The 17,977-nt window shown below is 37.0% G+C and overlaps 1 protein-coding gene across 3 annotated transcripts in view; it reads left to right on the forward strand.

Moving 5' to 3' along the window:
• LOC150104883 (UPF0462 protein C4orf33 homolog) overlaps positions 1 to 17,977 on the forward strand; it is a 150,497-nt gene that overhangs the window by 88,385 nt on the left and 44,135 nt on the right. For all 3 annotated transcript variants that reach the window (XM_090395392.1, XM_090395391.1, XM_090395394.1), the window contains 2 exons: positions 13,054 to 13,111; positions 16,406 to 16,457. In XM_090395392.1, coding sequence (XP_090251518.1) covers positions 13,054 to 13,111; positions 16,406 to 16,457 — 110 coding nt within the window. The remainder of the gene's footprint in view (positions 1 to 13,053; positions 13,112 to 16,405; positions 16,458 to 17,977) is intronic.

The following is a 17,977-nucleotide window of genomic DNA, read 5'->3' on the forward strand; positions in this document are numbered from 1 at the left end:
CCAGAGGAAGACCAAGATATAGGTGGATTGATACAAAGTGCCTTAGACGATAGAAATATAAGATCTGATAATGTTGGAGTCTTGACAAGTAACAGACTGATTTGATGGAAAATTATAGATAGGAAGTTAGTACTGATGTAATTTTTTTCATATAGTACTATCATATCCTGTACACCCCTTGAGGGTACATGGCAGGAATTCGATGATGATGACAATACTTTTGTTATGTGGAGCATTCTTCTCTCCAAGGCTCTTTGGGCTTCATGCAACCTATCTTCGTATTTTTTTAGTCATTGCCCATGTCTCACTTCTACAGGCCGGAATAATACACATGGCATTAAATAACTTTCTTTTTAAATGTGCAACCAAATCTCATAATGGATAATTATGAGATTTGGTTGTACTTTCTATTTTGAAAATGTTTTCTTTATCTTGTTTTGCCTTAAAACTAATTGTACATCATATGTATTTCTAAAAGAGCTAAGCTGAGCTACATGTAAAAATAGCTAAATAGTATGATCATGGGAAGACTTCAGTAAGAATATAGAAAATAAATATCAGGAAGGTGGCAAAATGTTTTGGAGATTTTTGAAAAAAACTTAGATATGGAGGAAAGTACTATAAAATGAATCAAAGAGGATAAAGGTGACATGAAAACAAGATAAGGATTTCCTACATGTTGAATCCCACGCATGAAAGATTATTGTAAACCCTTAGTACATTTTGTAACATGTACTAATAAGCTAAGGAGTTTTTTTTTCTTTTCTTTTTTATCAATTTTATATATTTTTTGTAATTTTTTATTTATATTTTTACACAGTTTGGAAACCCTTCTCTAGAGCCCAACAGGGAACTTTTTCAAGCCACTTTAAGTCTCCAATAAGTGGGTTGGTGGTCTCTCACCAGGCATTGAAATTCATCTCTTATCTAAAAATATTGACATCTGTAATTAAATCTGGAGTAATTACTTTGAAAGACTGTCAAACAAAAACAAGCAATGACACAACTGCAATAAAAACTTTTCAGAAGGAATGCAAACAGGATGACATATCAATACTTGAGGTAGAAAAAGCCATCAAAAACTTGAAGTGTGGAAAGGCATCTGGGGCAGATTATATTTGACCAGAAATGCTCAAATACTCAGGTATAGATTTTGTGCATTGGCTACTCTCCATAATTCAGAGGGCCTTGCAAGAATGCGAGAATTACAGAGGAATTTCCTTAAATTAAATATTCCAGGTAAAATTGATGCAGGCATGTTTGAAAAGAGGCTGCAAAAAATTGTGAAAGAGAACAAACTGGATTCAGACCAAATAGAGATTATCAAGATCAGAATTTCACTTTATGACAAATAGTTGAGAAATAATGGAAATATAACAGGGATCTGTACTTACGTTTTGTAAATCTGGTAAAGGCATACTTTAAAAAGCTTTTCTCTGGGCAAGGTGCCCAGAGAAAAGCTTTTCAAAAACACTACGATTATACAGGGTAAATGGAACATTATACAGAGCAATACACCGTCTATATTTAAGTTGTCAATCAGCAGTTAGAATTGAAGGAAATATAGGAAAATAGTTTGTAAAATCATGTGTAATTATTATTATTATTGATACTTGACACCTCTAAGGAGCCCAATGACTCATCAAGGGAGGAGCACCTATTCTACAACTCTCCATCTGCACCACTCAATCTACCAACTACACCGAACCACCACTACCATCATCATCTACACCACCGCCATCTACTGCCAACCACCACCAGTTTTACAGACAATTACAAACATCCATGCCAGCGGAGAGATTCGAACCTGCAGCCTTTTAGCTGGAGAGCAGATACACTAACCAGCGATGCACATTATCTCCACTCTTATTCATCATCTGTATGGATCAAATTTTGAAAAAAATGGCATTAAACCTGATATTAGCATTGGAGATATCAAACAGCTCTTTGCTTTTTGCAGATGATGATGTGCTCCTGAACACACTCAGTACAAGTCTCCAGGATTCTCTAAATAAACTGAATAGCAGTTGTAACAAATTTGGCATGAAAATCAGCAATAGGGGTGCTTAAGGGTCAAAGCTGTATAACTGAGAGGAGACCTCCACATAGCCTTTAAAGGAATGCAGAGAACCGACCAGGGCTTCTGACCTAATGTCCAATCCTCACCTTCTCGTGGTGCACCCTATTGGGTCTCTACTTTGATACTGAACGAACGAGGATGGGCTAGCAATTTGGGATTTAGCTGACCAAATTGTATTCTTATTGGTTAAACCAAAATAAAAAATGATGGTACAACATGACAAAATTTCATGCCGGCTGGGGCGTCGCCCGGTTAAACAAGGCCCCCGTTGTTTTCGCCAGGGAACCAGGGCGAACAGAGAAAAGTCAGCTATTGGAACAAATCTGAAAACAAACCCCAACTCAACATCACCAGAGTTAAAGATCGGTACCATCAACGTAAGAAGCCTGAATGGCAAAGAAATGGAGCTAGCTGAGGAATTAGACAAGTACCAGATCAACATAATAGGGGTGACTGAAACAAAAAAGACCAAAACTGGTGAGATCTTTCTGAGCAATAAATACAAAATGTTATATTCAGGCAAAGACAATCAAGGAAAAGAAGGAGTAGCCATAGTATTCAACACAAAATATGAGGCTAATCTTCTTGAATGGCAGTCAGTCTCAAGTAGAGTAATGTGGGCAAATATGAGAATGGGGAACTGGACAATGAGACTTATTTGTGCCTATGGTCCCACAGAAGGTTCTACTAAGGTAGAAGTGGAGGAATTTTTTGAGGCTTTAGAAAAAGCAACTGACACAATGAAAAAGGAAAAGTTGGTCCTTGTTGGGGATCTAAATAGCAGAGTAGGAAATGATTGTGAGACATATAAAAATATTTTGGGAAAATTTGGAGAAAAGAGCAAAGCTAATAATAATGGCAAATATCTGTTGGATTTCTGCTCAGGACATGAACTAACACCATGTTCCAACATAAAAATGTGCACAAATTCACATGGAGAGAAGAGGCTAGGAATAAGAAAAGTCTCATTGACTATGTTATTGTTGATATTTTCTCAACTGGTGCAGGACACCAGAGTGTACAGAGGATTTGAAATTGGAAGCGATCACTATTTAGTCTTGAGCAGGATAAAATTGAATTTCATATTGAAAAGAATAACATGTAAGAAAGTTTTAAAGCGAATAAAAATTGAGCAGCTCTCAGATGTGAACTGTAGACTAAAATACAGAAAGATTATTGAAAAGAAAATGAAAGAGTTTGAGAACAGGAATCAAACCTTAGAGATTCAGTGGCAAACTCTGAAGAAAACATTGATTGATTCTGCCAGAGAGGCATGTAGTGAGGTTGTGTGCAAGGATAAAAAAAATCAGAACTCCCTGGTGGACACAGGAAGTTAAAGAGGCAGTGAAGGAAAAGAAGAAAGCATATCAAAAGTTCCTGGCAAATAAGTCAGCTTTTACTCTTACAGAATACAGAGACAAATGTAAGAAAGCTAAACAGTGTGTAAAACTAGCTAAACAAAAGTCATGGGAGGACTTTGGCAAGAATATAGAAAATAAATATCAAGAAGGTGGCAAAATATTCTGGAGGTTGTTGAAGAAGCTTAGGAATGGAGGAAAGAGTGCTTTAAAAGGAGTTAGAGATGATAAAGGTGACATGAAAACAGGAGAAAAAGATATCCTTGAAGTATGGAGTAATTACTTTGAAAAACTGCTAAATGAAACAAGCAGTGATGACAGCACAGTGATAAAAAAACACTGACCAGGCATGCAGTCAGGAATACATATCCATACTTGAAGTAGAAAAAGCCATCAAAGGCTTGAAATGTGGAAAGGCAGCAGGAGTAGATGATATTCGACCAGAAATGCTGAAGTATGGTGGTATAAAAGTCTTACAGTGGCTGCACTGCATAGTTCAGAAAGCCTGGACAGAGGGACGAATTCCCGATGATTGGAGTAGAGCTCTCATAGTACCCATATATAAAAAGGGAAATAAAACTGAATGTGAGAATTACAGAGGTATTACCCTACTGAGTGTTCCTGGCAAGATCTATGCAAGTATACTTGAGAAACGGTTGAGAAGAATTGTGGAAGAAAAGCTTGGTGAAGAACAAGCTGGATTCAGGCCAAATAGAGGCTGTCAGGATCAGATCTTCACTTTACTACAAATAGTTGAGAAAGCATGGGAATATAACAAAGATCTGTATTTAAGTTTTGTCGATTTGGAAAAGGCATATGACAAGGTGCCAAGAGAGAAGCTATTCAATACGCTGCAGTTATATGGTGTCAGTGGGGCATTATATCAAGCAATACTTAGTCTTTATTTGAGTTGTAAGTCAGCAGTTAGAATTGAAGGAAGTACAGGAAGATGGTTTAATGTTAAATCTGGTGTGAGACAAGGATGTACATTATCCCTTCTGTTATTCATTATCTATATGGATCACATTATGAAGGAAAGTGGTATTAAACCTGATATCAAAATTGGAGATGTTAATGTCAGCTCTTTGCTTTATGCGGATGATGTTATACTTCTAAATAAATCCGCTACAAGTCTGCAAGATTCTCTGACTAAATTGAATAGCTGTTGTAATAGATATGGTATGAAGGTCAGCAATAAAAAGACAAAGACAATGAAAATAGGCAGAATCATTGAAAATGTCAACTGTGTTGTGAATGGAGAACCTGTGGAACAAGTAAAACATTTCAGTTACTTAGGCACGATTTTTAGTGAAGATGGTAAATTAAATATAGAAATAGACAACAGAATCAGCAAAGCTGGTATGGTGGGAAGTCAATTGAATAAATTCATATGGAATAAGAGAGAAATTAGTCGGAACACTAAATTAGCTGTATACAAGACAGTGTTCAAACCAGTTTTAACTTATGGATCTGAGAGCTTGGTCAGAAGTAAAACACTTGACCAAAGACTAGAGACCGCATATATGAGAGTCCTGAGAAAGATTAGAGGCATGAACAGATAGCATCAATGGCAATATCATATTAAAAATGAGGATATTAGGAAAGAACTTGACATTGTCAGTATCCAAGAATGCGTTAGCAGAGCTAATCTCAGGTGGTATGGTCACTTAAATAGAATGGGAGAGGAAAGATTAGGAAAACAAGGGTATGAAGGTCAGCAATAAAAAGACAAAGACAATGAAAATAGGCAGAATCATTGAAAATGTCAACTGTGTTGTGAATGGAGAACCTGTGGAACAAGTAAAACATTTCAGTTACTTAGGCACGATTTTTAGTGAAGATGGTAAATTAAATATAGAAATAGACAACAGAATCAGCAAAGCTGGTATGGTGGGAAGTCAATTGAATAAATTCATATGGAATAAGAGAGAAATTAGTCGGAACACTAAATTAGCTGTATACAAGACAGTGTTCAAACCAGTTTTAACTTATGGATCTGAGAGCTTGGTCAGAAGTAAAACACTTGACCAAAGACTAGAGACCGCATATATGAGAGTCCTGAGAAAGATTAGAGGCATGAACAGATAGCATCAATGGCAATATCATATTAAAAATGAGGATATTAGGAAAGAACTTGACATTGTCAGTATCCAAGAATGCGTTAGCAGAGCTAATCTCAGGTGGTATGGTCACTTAAATAGAATGGGAGAGGAAAGATTAGGAAAACAAGTGTTCTCTGCCAGGTTAGCAGGAAAATGACCCAGAGGAAGACCAAGATATAGGTGGATTGAAACGGTACAAAGTGCCTTAGACGATAGAAATATAAGATGTGATAATGTTGGAGTCTTGACAAGTAACAGACTGATTTGGAGGAAAATTGTAGATAGGAAGTTAGTAATGATGTAAATTTTTCATGTAGTACTGTCATATCCTGTACACCCCTTGAGGGTACATGGCAGGAATTTGATGATGATGATGAAATCAGCAATAAAAAGACCAAAACTATGAAAATAGGCAGGAGCATAGAAAACTTAAGCTGCATGCTGAATGAAGATCCTATAGAACAAGTAAAATATTTCAGTTATTTAGACACAGTTTTTAGTGAAGATGGCAAATTAAATTTGGAAATAGATAATGGAATAAGCAAAGCTGCTGTGATGTGGAGCCATTGAATATATTTATATGGAATAAGAGAGAAATGAGCCAAAACACTAAACTAGCATACAAGGACAGTGTTCAAACCAGCTTTAAATTTTGGATTTAGAGTTGGGTTAAAAATAGATCGTTTGATTAAAGATTAGAGACTACAGATATGAGTCCTGAGAAAAATCAGGGGCTTGAACAGATGGCAGCAGCGGTAGAATCATATTAAAAATGAAGATATTAGGAAGGAACTTAAGGTGGTACGGTCGCTTAGTCCCCACCAACCGGGCAGGACGTATATATGTCCAGATAAATCTGAATACGATTCTGTAACACCTATTGAATAACATGGATAATAATTGCAAGTTGGTCTCACTATTTCATCCACCTCGGCCAGTAGACAGGGTAAACAGAATGAGAGAGCAGAAAGGTTAGCAAAACAGATTGTGAATGCCAAGGTGGCAGGAAGAAGGTCCAGAGGAAGGCCTAAGTCTGAGGGGATTGATTCATTAAAGTATTTTAAAAGACCGAAATATTAGACCCAACAGTATTCGAGTACTGACAAGTTATAGACTAATTTGAAGAACAATTGTTGATAGGAGATTAATAATAATGTAAACTTAATCATGCAGTGCTGTCATTGTGGTCTGTACACCCCCTTGAGGGTACATACCAGGAATTTGATGATGATGATGATTGTTTGACTAACTAATTGTCTGAGGTAAATATATTCACTACAGTTTTCTTGTATTCTAGTTCAAATTGAATTATTATTATTATTAAGTGGTACCTCCAAGGACTCATTGCAGAGAGCACACTCTACTATACTCAGCTACACATACACACACATCTCACCAACTTCCCTACTACTTAATTCTCCAAATACATACAATAACACTACTACTACCATCAGTGTCATCTACCACAAATCATCTCCAACAAGAATATTTTTGCCTCTAAATTGCATATATTCTCATGGCTGATTTGCCTGTATGTGGGATGAAAAACCTGAGTTTTTGGGAGAAAAAGACTTGCTAACTGCCATATGAGATTGGCTAACTCACCTTCAATTGAAACAGCCCATATAAAGATTCCTCTTGTTTTGACGAGATTTGAACACAGGTCTTTTCCAATCAAAGGGTGCAGTGTTCCATTGTTCTTCCAATTGTGCTATGGAGGCACATATTAGAAGAAATTAAAACATGCAAGTATATTTTGGACACCACCTGGGAGACCTAACAAGGAGGAGTTAGTGTTAGAAAAATAACATTCTTGAATTTGAACCATTCTCGAGAATTACAACTCTTAGATTGCAAATCAACAGGAGGTTTGATTTGAGTGCAGTACAAATATATGCACCTGTTTCTAGCCATTAAAATGAAGAAATTAGCAATTTCTATAAAGATTTCTCTCTCTCTAGTCCTCTTAGTGATAATACTTGTTACCGGAAAATTATAACAGGAAACTTTAACCATAAAGTAGCTATGAAACAGTGGGGAGAAAGCCCTTTACATCTTCAAAGTGGATCTGGAGATCACCAAAAAAAAAAAAAAAAAAGACTTCAATGAAGTCAATAGACTCATCATTGGAGGCCCATTCAACCAGCAACATGTATATCATAATGAACTTTGAAGTTATTTACACTCCCTGCATTCATAGTGCACTCCAGCAATGCATTCTGCTCACTAATAACTCTCCACATAAAAAAATTCTTCACCACATCTTTATTCAACTTTCAAGGATGACTTCTTGTTCTTCCCATCTTGACATCCACTCTTTTTATAATTCCTTCTATATTAATCTAATAGAATCCCTTAACTAACTTGAAGGCCTCTATCATATCTCCTCTTTTCCTTCTATCCACCAAACTCTGTAATCCACATTCCCTCAGATGCTCTGCATAAGTATCACTCCAGAGTCCTGATATCACTATTTGGTCATATGTCTTTGTGTTTCTAGTGTTTCCACATCACAATGATAACTAGGCAATCAAATTTGAGCACAATAGTTGTGTGGTTGGACCAATGCCTTATATAGAAGCACCACTACTTTCTTATCCCTTATGCAAAGACTGCATATGATGTGCAGCCCATATAAAGTTTGAAAGTTCTAAAGTTCTGATGGTGCACTGCACCATGTGCAGTGCACCATCAGAACTTTGGTCCGCTGTCTACTATCATCCCATGATCCCGAATCTCTTCCACTTCCTGAAGTACAGCTCCACCAAAACAGTACATAGTCTTATATCTCTATACCCCAAAGTGTAACACCTAGCATTTATTAATATTAAAACTATAATCCCACTCATCTGTCTAAGCTCAAACCCTATTCAAATTTTCCTGTAGAGAATTAACATCAGCAGTAATCCTGATAATTCTACCTAACTTTGCATCATCAGAAAACATTTGAAGATCCCCAGTTAATCCACATGAAATATCATTAACAATAAGTTAATGTACAATAAACAATAGACCCAAGTACAGAATCCTGAGGCAAGCCACTAGTCATCTTCCTTTTCTGAGACATTACACAACTTGCTGGTATATTTCAGAAATCCAATCGTCAATCCATCTAACCAATCTGTTATCTAATCCCATCTTCTGCAGCTTATACACTACTCTGTCATGTGGTAATCTATCATATGTCTTTGCAAAGTCCAAGAAAATCATTGTATATTAATCTCACTTATCCAACACATCCATCACCTTATCATATGGTAACAGATGCGATCTGTCATGTAGATGATGCCGTTCACTGTAGTTGGTGGTTTGAGTGGTGGAGATGGAAAGTTGTAGAGTAGGTGCCTTCCCTCCCTCCCTTGATGAGTCTTTGGACTCCTTGGAGGTGTTAAATTGTGATTGATAAAATTCCTAAGAGAATTTATTCGTTCATAATTTAACAAGTAAAGAACCTATAATACAAAATTTGCTTGCATCTAAGAGTGTAAACTACATATGTGAACAAAATTGGATATATTAAACAAAAGGATAATAATTGTGAAAATGCATAAGAAAGAAGTGTTATTCCATTATGTAGAAAGATTATTTAAGCTAGTGAAATATTGGCGGTAAAATTCTAGAGAAAAGGAATGTTAAAGTATGATTAAAGCAGTATAGCATTCCTAGGAATTAGATAGACAAAGCTTAGATGAATGACTCACAATTTTTAACGATAATTGTAACATAATCCAAGGCCAAGAGCACAGGATTAAAGGAAGTTGCCGCAAGCGTATCGTGTGCACACGGCACATGATAAGCAGGCAGAAAAGAAGAAATCCTCTACCGAGAGATATCGCGTTGAGCACTATCGATGAGTCGGGGGGGGGGGGAATTACGGAAGGTGCAGAGATATAAAAGAGTTAACCTCCCCCCATGAGGCTCTTTTTTCCTGGTGGTTTTGGTGTGTGGACTTAGCGAGTGGAGGGATGGTTCAATAACGTGAGGGGAAATCTCTGCCCTGATGCCCAGCAGACGGAAACAGTAGATGCCACGTATCCACGGAAAAGGTTATGCGTCGCAAGGTCCGAGGCGAATCACATTACTCCAGAAGAAAAGGGTAGTCTGCGTAGAGGCCTTAGAATCTAGGTAAAAGGGCAACACATGTGAAAGAGTGACTTTGCCCCAAGAATCCTATTGAAAGGAAGGCATAACCGACTGAAACGAATGGGCCAGCATATAATCGAGGAATTCCAGGTACCAATCCCAGCACAAAGAAATCAATTTGAGGGTCAAAGGACAAGTAAAGAGAGGAACAAGCACAGGAGATAACTATAATACGGTATCATGAAATTTTATTGTTAAATAGTGTAAATGAATGCTATGTGAATCAAGATCTAAGGACTTAACAAAGATAAAACTTAGGACTATAGCAAATTATAAGTTGTGAAAGTAGACAAGTGTAACTTAAAGAGTTATACCCTTAGGATGTGTGAATACAAGGTGATAATGTATGTTTACTAGGTTTTAATTAAGAGAGTTATGAGGATCTTATGTGTGAAGTGATATAGAACAGCTCTATTGTTAATCCTATGTGAGTTATGAGAATTTACTGTTCGTATTTGATATCTATGATAGCACATAAATTTGTAGTTTAGAGATGATCTTTCCCAGACTTCCATGAACTGTATATATGTTAGAATGTTAAATAAATCTTTTGCTTACTCTGATTCAGTTGTTTGTTAGTATTATCCGATGCACTGCTTGCTAAATATGCAAACCTAAGCGGGAGATTTGAGTAGCGTGTCTACGGTCACAATTGCACGGTTGTTAGTCACTGAGGTATAGCTGGGTGTTCACTTCTTGTTTAAGATTTTTTCCTTTAAACTAATTGTCCTAAGTGACGCAGCAAAAACAAATAAATGTCTTAGGATTTTATGAGAAGAAGAACCTCAGAAGCTTCGTTACATTTGGATTTTGGCTCTACCACAGGGCAATTCCTTTTGTACTTAGAGAGAGTACCACGTGACACCAAGGGGTGAATAAACGTAAAGAGCATAGATACAAAATTATTAAGAAAAGGTGACACAACATAAATGGCGCAGCCGGACAGGATGTGGTTTTGCTTAATAAAATTTAATTAGAGACTAACCACAGTAAGCTGGTTTCGGATTCTAAACAGACAACTGAAAGGCAAAGATTGAATTAGAATGCTTTTGAATTTTCTTAGTGTGCTTTACTGTTAACTTAGATGCAAGCATGTCAAACCCATCTAGTAGTTCAATAATGGAAGACAATGAGTTTTTCAATGCATTAACCCCTAACAAGTGTTCCCTCAGTTCTCGGGCGAGGATTTGGATGATGCCATCGCATTCTTCAGCTACATAGAAGAACTAAGAGAGGCTGGAGGATGGACTGATTTTCATTTACTGGTCTTGCTCCGTAGTAAGCTGGTTGGGAAGGCCAAAACCTTCCTATACTCCTCTCCCATTCTAAAAGAAACCCTGGAGGAGTATTCAAAGTTTAAAACGGTCCTAATTTCCCAGTTCTCTAAATTGGGAAGTTTGGAGCCTAATTTATGGAAACTCCAGAGGTGCACTCAGAAGGACAGGGAGAGTGTGTCTGATTTTCAGAACAGATTACTAACCAGTACCCTGAGTGTCCACAGTGAAGAGAAACCTCATTTGGACTGGGCCGTCTTCCAGCAGTTCAGGCAGAGGGTAAGAACAGAATTAAGGGAGACTGCATTTAATAAGAGGATAACCAACTTGAATGACTTTTACAATGTGGTCAAAGCATGTGAACAGATGCTTGGGGACATCCGTCCTGCATCTTCCCCTGGGTTTGTAAATATGGTCAAAGAAGATTGCAGCTCAGTTAAAAGGCCTGAGCAAAGTATAGAATGCAAAGACAAGAAGGAAATTTTTAAGGTGAAAAGGGAAAATGAAAGCAGTGACAGTCAGGTGATAAATAAATTAACAGTCTTTTGCTGAGACAGACAACATCGGATCCATTGTAAGACAGGAAATAGAAATTCTTCAGAAGCCCATCATGGAGCGTTTAGACGAAGTGATGAAACAACTGGGAACAACCCCGGTGCCTAGTAGTAATAACTGAGGAACCCACAAGGTTAATTTGCGAGGAGGTTGAGCGACTACAGAGGCCCCTTCTCAATCGAATAGACTCAGTAATAAAAAGGCTATCAGAAATCACCTCCCAGGAAATGATAGCACCTCCATCAAATCACAGAACTAATGATCAACGCGATGGAAGAGAGCCTTCCAGGTGTTATAATTGGGCACGCACTTTGCTCGCAGTTGTTTCAATGGCAGGAGACACCTTAATAGAGGTCATAATGTAGAGCTTAGGTTTCACATGTACGCTAATAAGACGTGGAGGAAAGGACAAAGAATAAGAGGGCAGTCCTGTGAAATGATGATGATGAAGACCAGTGTGCATGGAGAACATTGCAATGCCTTACTTGACACTGGAGCCCAAACCTCCATTTCTGAAGACTATTTTAAAATATTAGAACCCTATATTAAGGACAAGATTACTTGCCTCAAACGATCTGTGAGAATATTTGGGTGTACAGCCTCCACATCCCACGCATCTAAATCCGTGAATCTTAAAGTGTACCTACCTGAATTCAGAATGTGTGTTTGGCATGAGTTTCCAGTCTTGTCAGGATCTTCTCTCCCACACATAAAACTGATTCTGGGTAATGATTTTTTGATAAGGTGCAACTTTAAGTGTGATTATGCGAGGAAAGAAGTATATCTCCTAGGAAGAAGGCAAATTATTAAAAGGGGGTTTGAACCAAAATCACATGAGAAAGGAAGAAACTCACTCAGAATCCGATCTTATAAAGGGAGCCTTGAAAACCAAGTTAATAAATCCATAGGTGAGCTAGCAGGTGATAACTTGAGCATGAAGGAGCACACTTTGTCAGGAGAGACAAGACCTCGTATAAACCATGTGTCCATTGTAGTAAGAACATCACAGGGAAATTCTGTTGGCAGTGGGAGACTAAGTCTCCATCGTGACAAAGAACTTGGCAGGACCCAATGTCTCCAATTCACAAGGTATTTCTTTGGCAAACAGAACACCTCTGAAAGGTTGAAAGGGGAAGGAACAAGAAACGGGTTAGTTGAAGGGAAGGAATCCAAGGAGGCAGATTATGATATTTATAAACTAAGTGAAGATGCAAACAACCACAGGGGCACACGGTGCTTCTACAATCAAAGAAATCCACAGTATGAGGAATGAATAAGGAGCAGGAAATCCTTGACAAGGAGACCCCCCCCCCGGGAGTGAAGGAGGATGCACAAAGAAATGGAAAATTTTTAGTTATTGACTGAAAATAATGAAGATTAATAAAACAATAGTTGACTGACTCAGAATACCATGTAGAATTTTTTAAAAAAATATCTGAGTTGTGAAAATAGTTCATATCATACTGGTTGCAGGTAACTAATATTGTTAATCTCACTTAGGATTTCTCTTTTCTTGTTGTAATAGTTTTAATTTCTTTTAGTGGTTGAAGCTTTCTTTCTTGGGACTGATGAACGATATCTAGAGGTAGAATTAAGTCCGTAAGTATCTCTAAATCTACCACTATCCTATAAATCAAATAAATAAATAAATAAAATAATCCGCTATTTCAGTCATTATTAGAAAATTTCATTTAAAATATTATTGATACCTTTATCTCAAATTCAGAATTATATTCTTTTATGTAGTGATACAATTTGAAATTAGCATCATACTTTTAATTAGAAGAAAATTTCACATTATTTGAAATGTTGAAAATATATGATTATTATTATTTTTGCCACCATTGAATCTTCATCGAATTCATGTTCACAAGAGGTGCATTTTAAATATTACTCTACCTATCACAGTGATTAACACATCTGCTCTCCAGCCAAGAGGCTTTGGGTTCAAATCCCACCAAGGGCATGGATGTTTGTGATTGTCCTAACTATTTACCACATGTACTGCTGTAACCTGTGTCCTGGTGCAGTATGACTTTTGATGTCTTTGCACCATAAAAAAAAATAAATAACAATAAATAAATATCATATTTCACCAAGTTATTTCACATCAGTGCACTTATCGTCCTCTTTGGTAATACATTTCACTTGTTTGTCATTCTTCATACAGGTAGCAGTTGAAGATTATTTACCTGGTCTCATTCCTTCTGAAATCTTGGGTCTCTCCTCCCCCAGCAAATTGGATAAACAATCACAAACATCCATGCCCATGGCAGGATTCGAACCCACAGCCTTTTGGCTGCAGAGCAGATAATACACTATCCACTCTCTAACCAGGCCGGCTCGAACATTGAAATTAGGACCTATAATGAAGATTTATTTTAGTTCGAAGGGTTTGGAGACTACAGTTCCCTCAAATACGTTTCCATCTCATTTTTGTGTTATACCTCATAATGTTGTACTTCAGAAAAGATACTTTGCTTGCATATGCTTTTAACACCACTTTAAACTCAGGTATGTTTAACATACACCTACACAGACCATGCTACAAACTGACAACCTTTATCTGCTTAACTGTTCATCCTTTGCCACATCTGGACAAAGGATGAAGTGTTGAGCAGATTCTTAATTCTTGCTTAGTGTTTTTCTACTTCTGATGTTGTAATTATATCCCCAACTGAATAAGACAGATAAGCTATCTTGCACCAACAAATTGACAGCATTGTACAAACAAAGAGGAATAAACTGTTTGCCTTAAAGAACATAAAAAATACATATCGCAATTATTATGGCAAGTCTGGTAGCTGCATAGAGACCTAAAATTGTGAACAGTTTATTGCACACCTTCAAGTCAAATGTTGGTTTAGGCTATATGATATGTAGTCCAGGAAGTATATTCTACATAAAATCCTGGTAAGCTTCATGTGGGAGTATACATATATAGTCACATATGAGGCCTACCAAGATTTTAATTCTTGCTTAGTGTTAGTTTCAACCATACAGTTCACTTTATGGTTATCTCTTTTGTAAGTAGCTAGTAATTAAAATGCTCTAAAGATGCTGGTTGTAATCCATAAAAATATTAGCTAGTCTGATAAATATAGTACCTGTAATGTGTAAATGTGTATCTCCCCCCCCCCCCCATTTTCATTTTCAGTTACCATTTATTAAAATAGTAACTGAAAGTTTTCCATTTATTAAAATAATAAATGGAAAATTCCAGAAATAAACAATTCACAAGTTTAAAATTGCACGTTGTTCTGAGTAGTGTGATCAAATCTCACATTGTCCTGCCCAGGACATGAATCATCCCTTTGTCCAGCATATCCATGCTCTACTGTATATGCTACCTGCCCATTAGATACTTAGTTGTCTCAGTTATCAGCTCAACTGATGTTGCATGATATTGCAGTACTTGTATTCAAGTAATTTATTTTACTTAATAATGGTCCCAAAGTGCAAGAGTAGTGATACTTGCAATTCAGATATGCAGAGAGAAGCCATAAAGTTCTTCCTTTAAGTGAAAAAGTGAAAGTTCTCAATTTCATAAGGAAGGAACATCAGAAATGACATCAGGCAGGGTCTAACATTAAATGCGCAATTGTTTGCTGATGATGCTAAGATAGGCAGGCAATCAGGAATGCTACTGACATTCACACTTACAAAATAATTTGAATATGCTGGAAATTTGGGCAAATGAAAATGGCTGTCAGTTTAATGTTAGCAAATGTAAAGTTATTCACTTTGGCATGATAAGATTTCTAGCAACATTTTATATTAGCAGGGTTATGTTACAAGAAACTGAAGAGGCAAGGAATCTTGGCATATTAATGGATAATTTGAAGTTCAAGGGTCACATAGCAAAAGTTGCAAATTCAACTCAGAGGATAATTGCAGACCTTGACATGCAATAATAAGGAAGTCATTTTGCCTTTTTATAAGGCTTTGATAAGACCACACTTGGATGCACAGATTTGGTCTCTCAGATCCCAAGGGGATAAAGAAGCTGTGGAAAGGGTGCAAAAAAGAGTTGGAAAGATTATGGGATTTAGATTATGAGGACAGATTGTGAGCATGTGGATTACAGACTCTGGTTAACAGGAGAAAGGGGGGGGGTGATATGATAGGGGTCTATAAACTGTTGAGTGGTGTTATTGGATATCGTCTGATGAAATTTTTCATTATATGGAAGGTGGGGAGAGAACACGGGGGAATCATGGAAGTTAAGTTTGTTCACAGTCAAGAAAGGGATAAATACTAGGTTTTTCTCTCACAGAGCAGTGAGTGAGTGGAAGTTTGTCTTTAGGGGTAATGAGTGCACCTAGTGTGAATGAATTTAAGGAAAGGTATGATAGCTGGTTTGGGTGTTTTCTTAAAGCCTTTAAGAAAGCCTTTTATAGCTTCCCTCAATGAGTCCTTGAGGCTCAGATAATAGTAATAAGATGAAGAAAAAAATCGAATGCTGAGGTTGCTAAGATTCACATTCACATAACTTTTATTACAGTATATTGTTATAGTTGTTCTATTTTATTATTAGTTATTGTTGTTAATCTCTTTGTCTAATTTATAAATTAAACTTTATTGTAGGTAGGTATGTATAGGGAAAAAACATAAGTATATATAGTGTTCGGTACTATCCGTGGTTTCATGTATCCACTGGAGGATCTTGGAACCTATCTCTCACCAATAAGGTGTTGTGGGGGGAATTACTGTATATGTTTGTTTTCTATTTCTGATGTGTAATTATATCCCCAACTGAATAACATGGTACTGATTTTAAATTCATATTATATAAAGGCTATCAAATTTGTTATATTTAATTCAAAGTTTAGATAATAAGCTTCGATGCTATTACTTTTATAATTAATTGGAGCATTTTCATGTATTTTTCAGTCATGGCCAACATCTTTTATTACTGTTGAATGGAAGGAGTCGTGCAATTAAAGTAAGTATATGTTTCCACTGATTGACTACCCCTCGTTCTCCAAAGGTAAGATAGATAGGACGGATACAGCCTCACCAACTCCCTATGGAGAATAAATGGCATTAGTGGATTTTTTTTTATTAGCAGAAATTTATCTTCAAAGTTTTTAAAACTTTTATCACACCTAAACAACCAATACCCCAGAATCAAATTCTGGGGTATTGGTTGTTTAGGTGTGATAAAAGTTTTATCCCTGGAAGTTTTAACCCTGGAAGAAGAAAAAAAACAACTGCCTTCCTTTCTTAGACACACTAGTCACCCAGCAGCCTGATGGAACCTTGGTTTTCTCAGTCAATAGAAAACCCACCCGTACAGGCAGATACATTCACCAACAATCCCACCACCCCTCCTTACAACAATATGGAGTCATTAAGACACTACACAACAGGGCTAAACTTATCTGTTCAAATGACAGTGCCCTGACCACAGAACTAAACCACATTCTCAACACTTTCTCAGCCAATGGCAACCCCCCCCCCCAAAAAAAAAAAAAAAAAAAATCCAAAAAATCTTGAAACCAGTAAACCACGACCCTCCCTTCCCCTCACAACAAGGATTACTCTAAATCCATCCCCATACCCTATATCCGAGGCACCTCAGAAAAAATTACAAAAATCCTAAAAAAAAACATGACTTAACTTCTTGTTATAAACCATATAAAAAATTGACATCCCTTATTCGCTCTACTAAAGACCAACCTCCTCTCCTACACCTACCTGGTGTATACCAGGTCCCTTTCAGCTGTAAGCTGGCCTACTTTGGCCAAACAGGCAGGACAGCCAATATCAGAATCTCAGAACACGAGGACTACATCCAGTTTCACCAATACAGCCACTCTGGTCTTGCTGACCACGCGCTGGATACCTGCCATAGAATACGGTGGAAGAAAGCCATGATAATACACCGTAGTAAATACAAATATGAAAGGCTTTTCATGGAATCAGCTTCAGCCCTAAGAAACAATCCACACCTCAACAAATTTGGCTGCATGAGACTGCCACAAATTTTGGAAACCTACATAAGAAGACCTTCAGCCCAATCTCCCAAGAATACCAACTTTGCCCGCTAGGGGGCACCATTAGGACTTTAGGAGAAATAATAGCTTCCTGCTTCTTCCTCACTTACTGTTTGTTGTGCCTGCGTACACGTGTCTTGTTCTTAAGTTTCTTGAAAATGGCAACGTGACGTTGCTGAAATATTGAAATATATTAAAATTTATTTTAATGTATGTCGTAGTTGACGTTGTAATTTCCTTAAATCATTTCGTAAAAAATGCATAACCAACGTCTAAGCCTTTCCACGAGAGGAGCAGTGATCTTATCTTGTTAAAGGGAGTAAATACTACTTTGATTTCATATTCCTTAAGTATTTTTTGGAAATAGAGCTAATATATGGGAGGGTGATGAATCCTCTGTTTTCTTCATTAGAAATTTCTCTGGTCTCATGTCGGCTGAATAGTCTGGAGATGGTGTTGTCATTAT

The sequence above is a fragment of the Typopeltis vanoorti genome, chromosome 7 (genome assembly GCF_054136105.1).
Source record: "Typopeltis vanoorti isolate ZY-2024b chromosome 7, IOZ_Tvanoo_1.0, whole genome shotgun sequence".
NCBI lineage: Eukaryota > Metazoa > Arthropoda > Arachnida > Uropygi > Thelyphonidae > Typopeltis > Typopeltis vanoorti.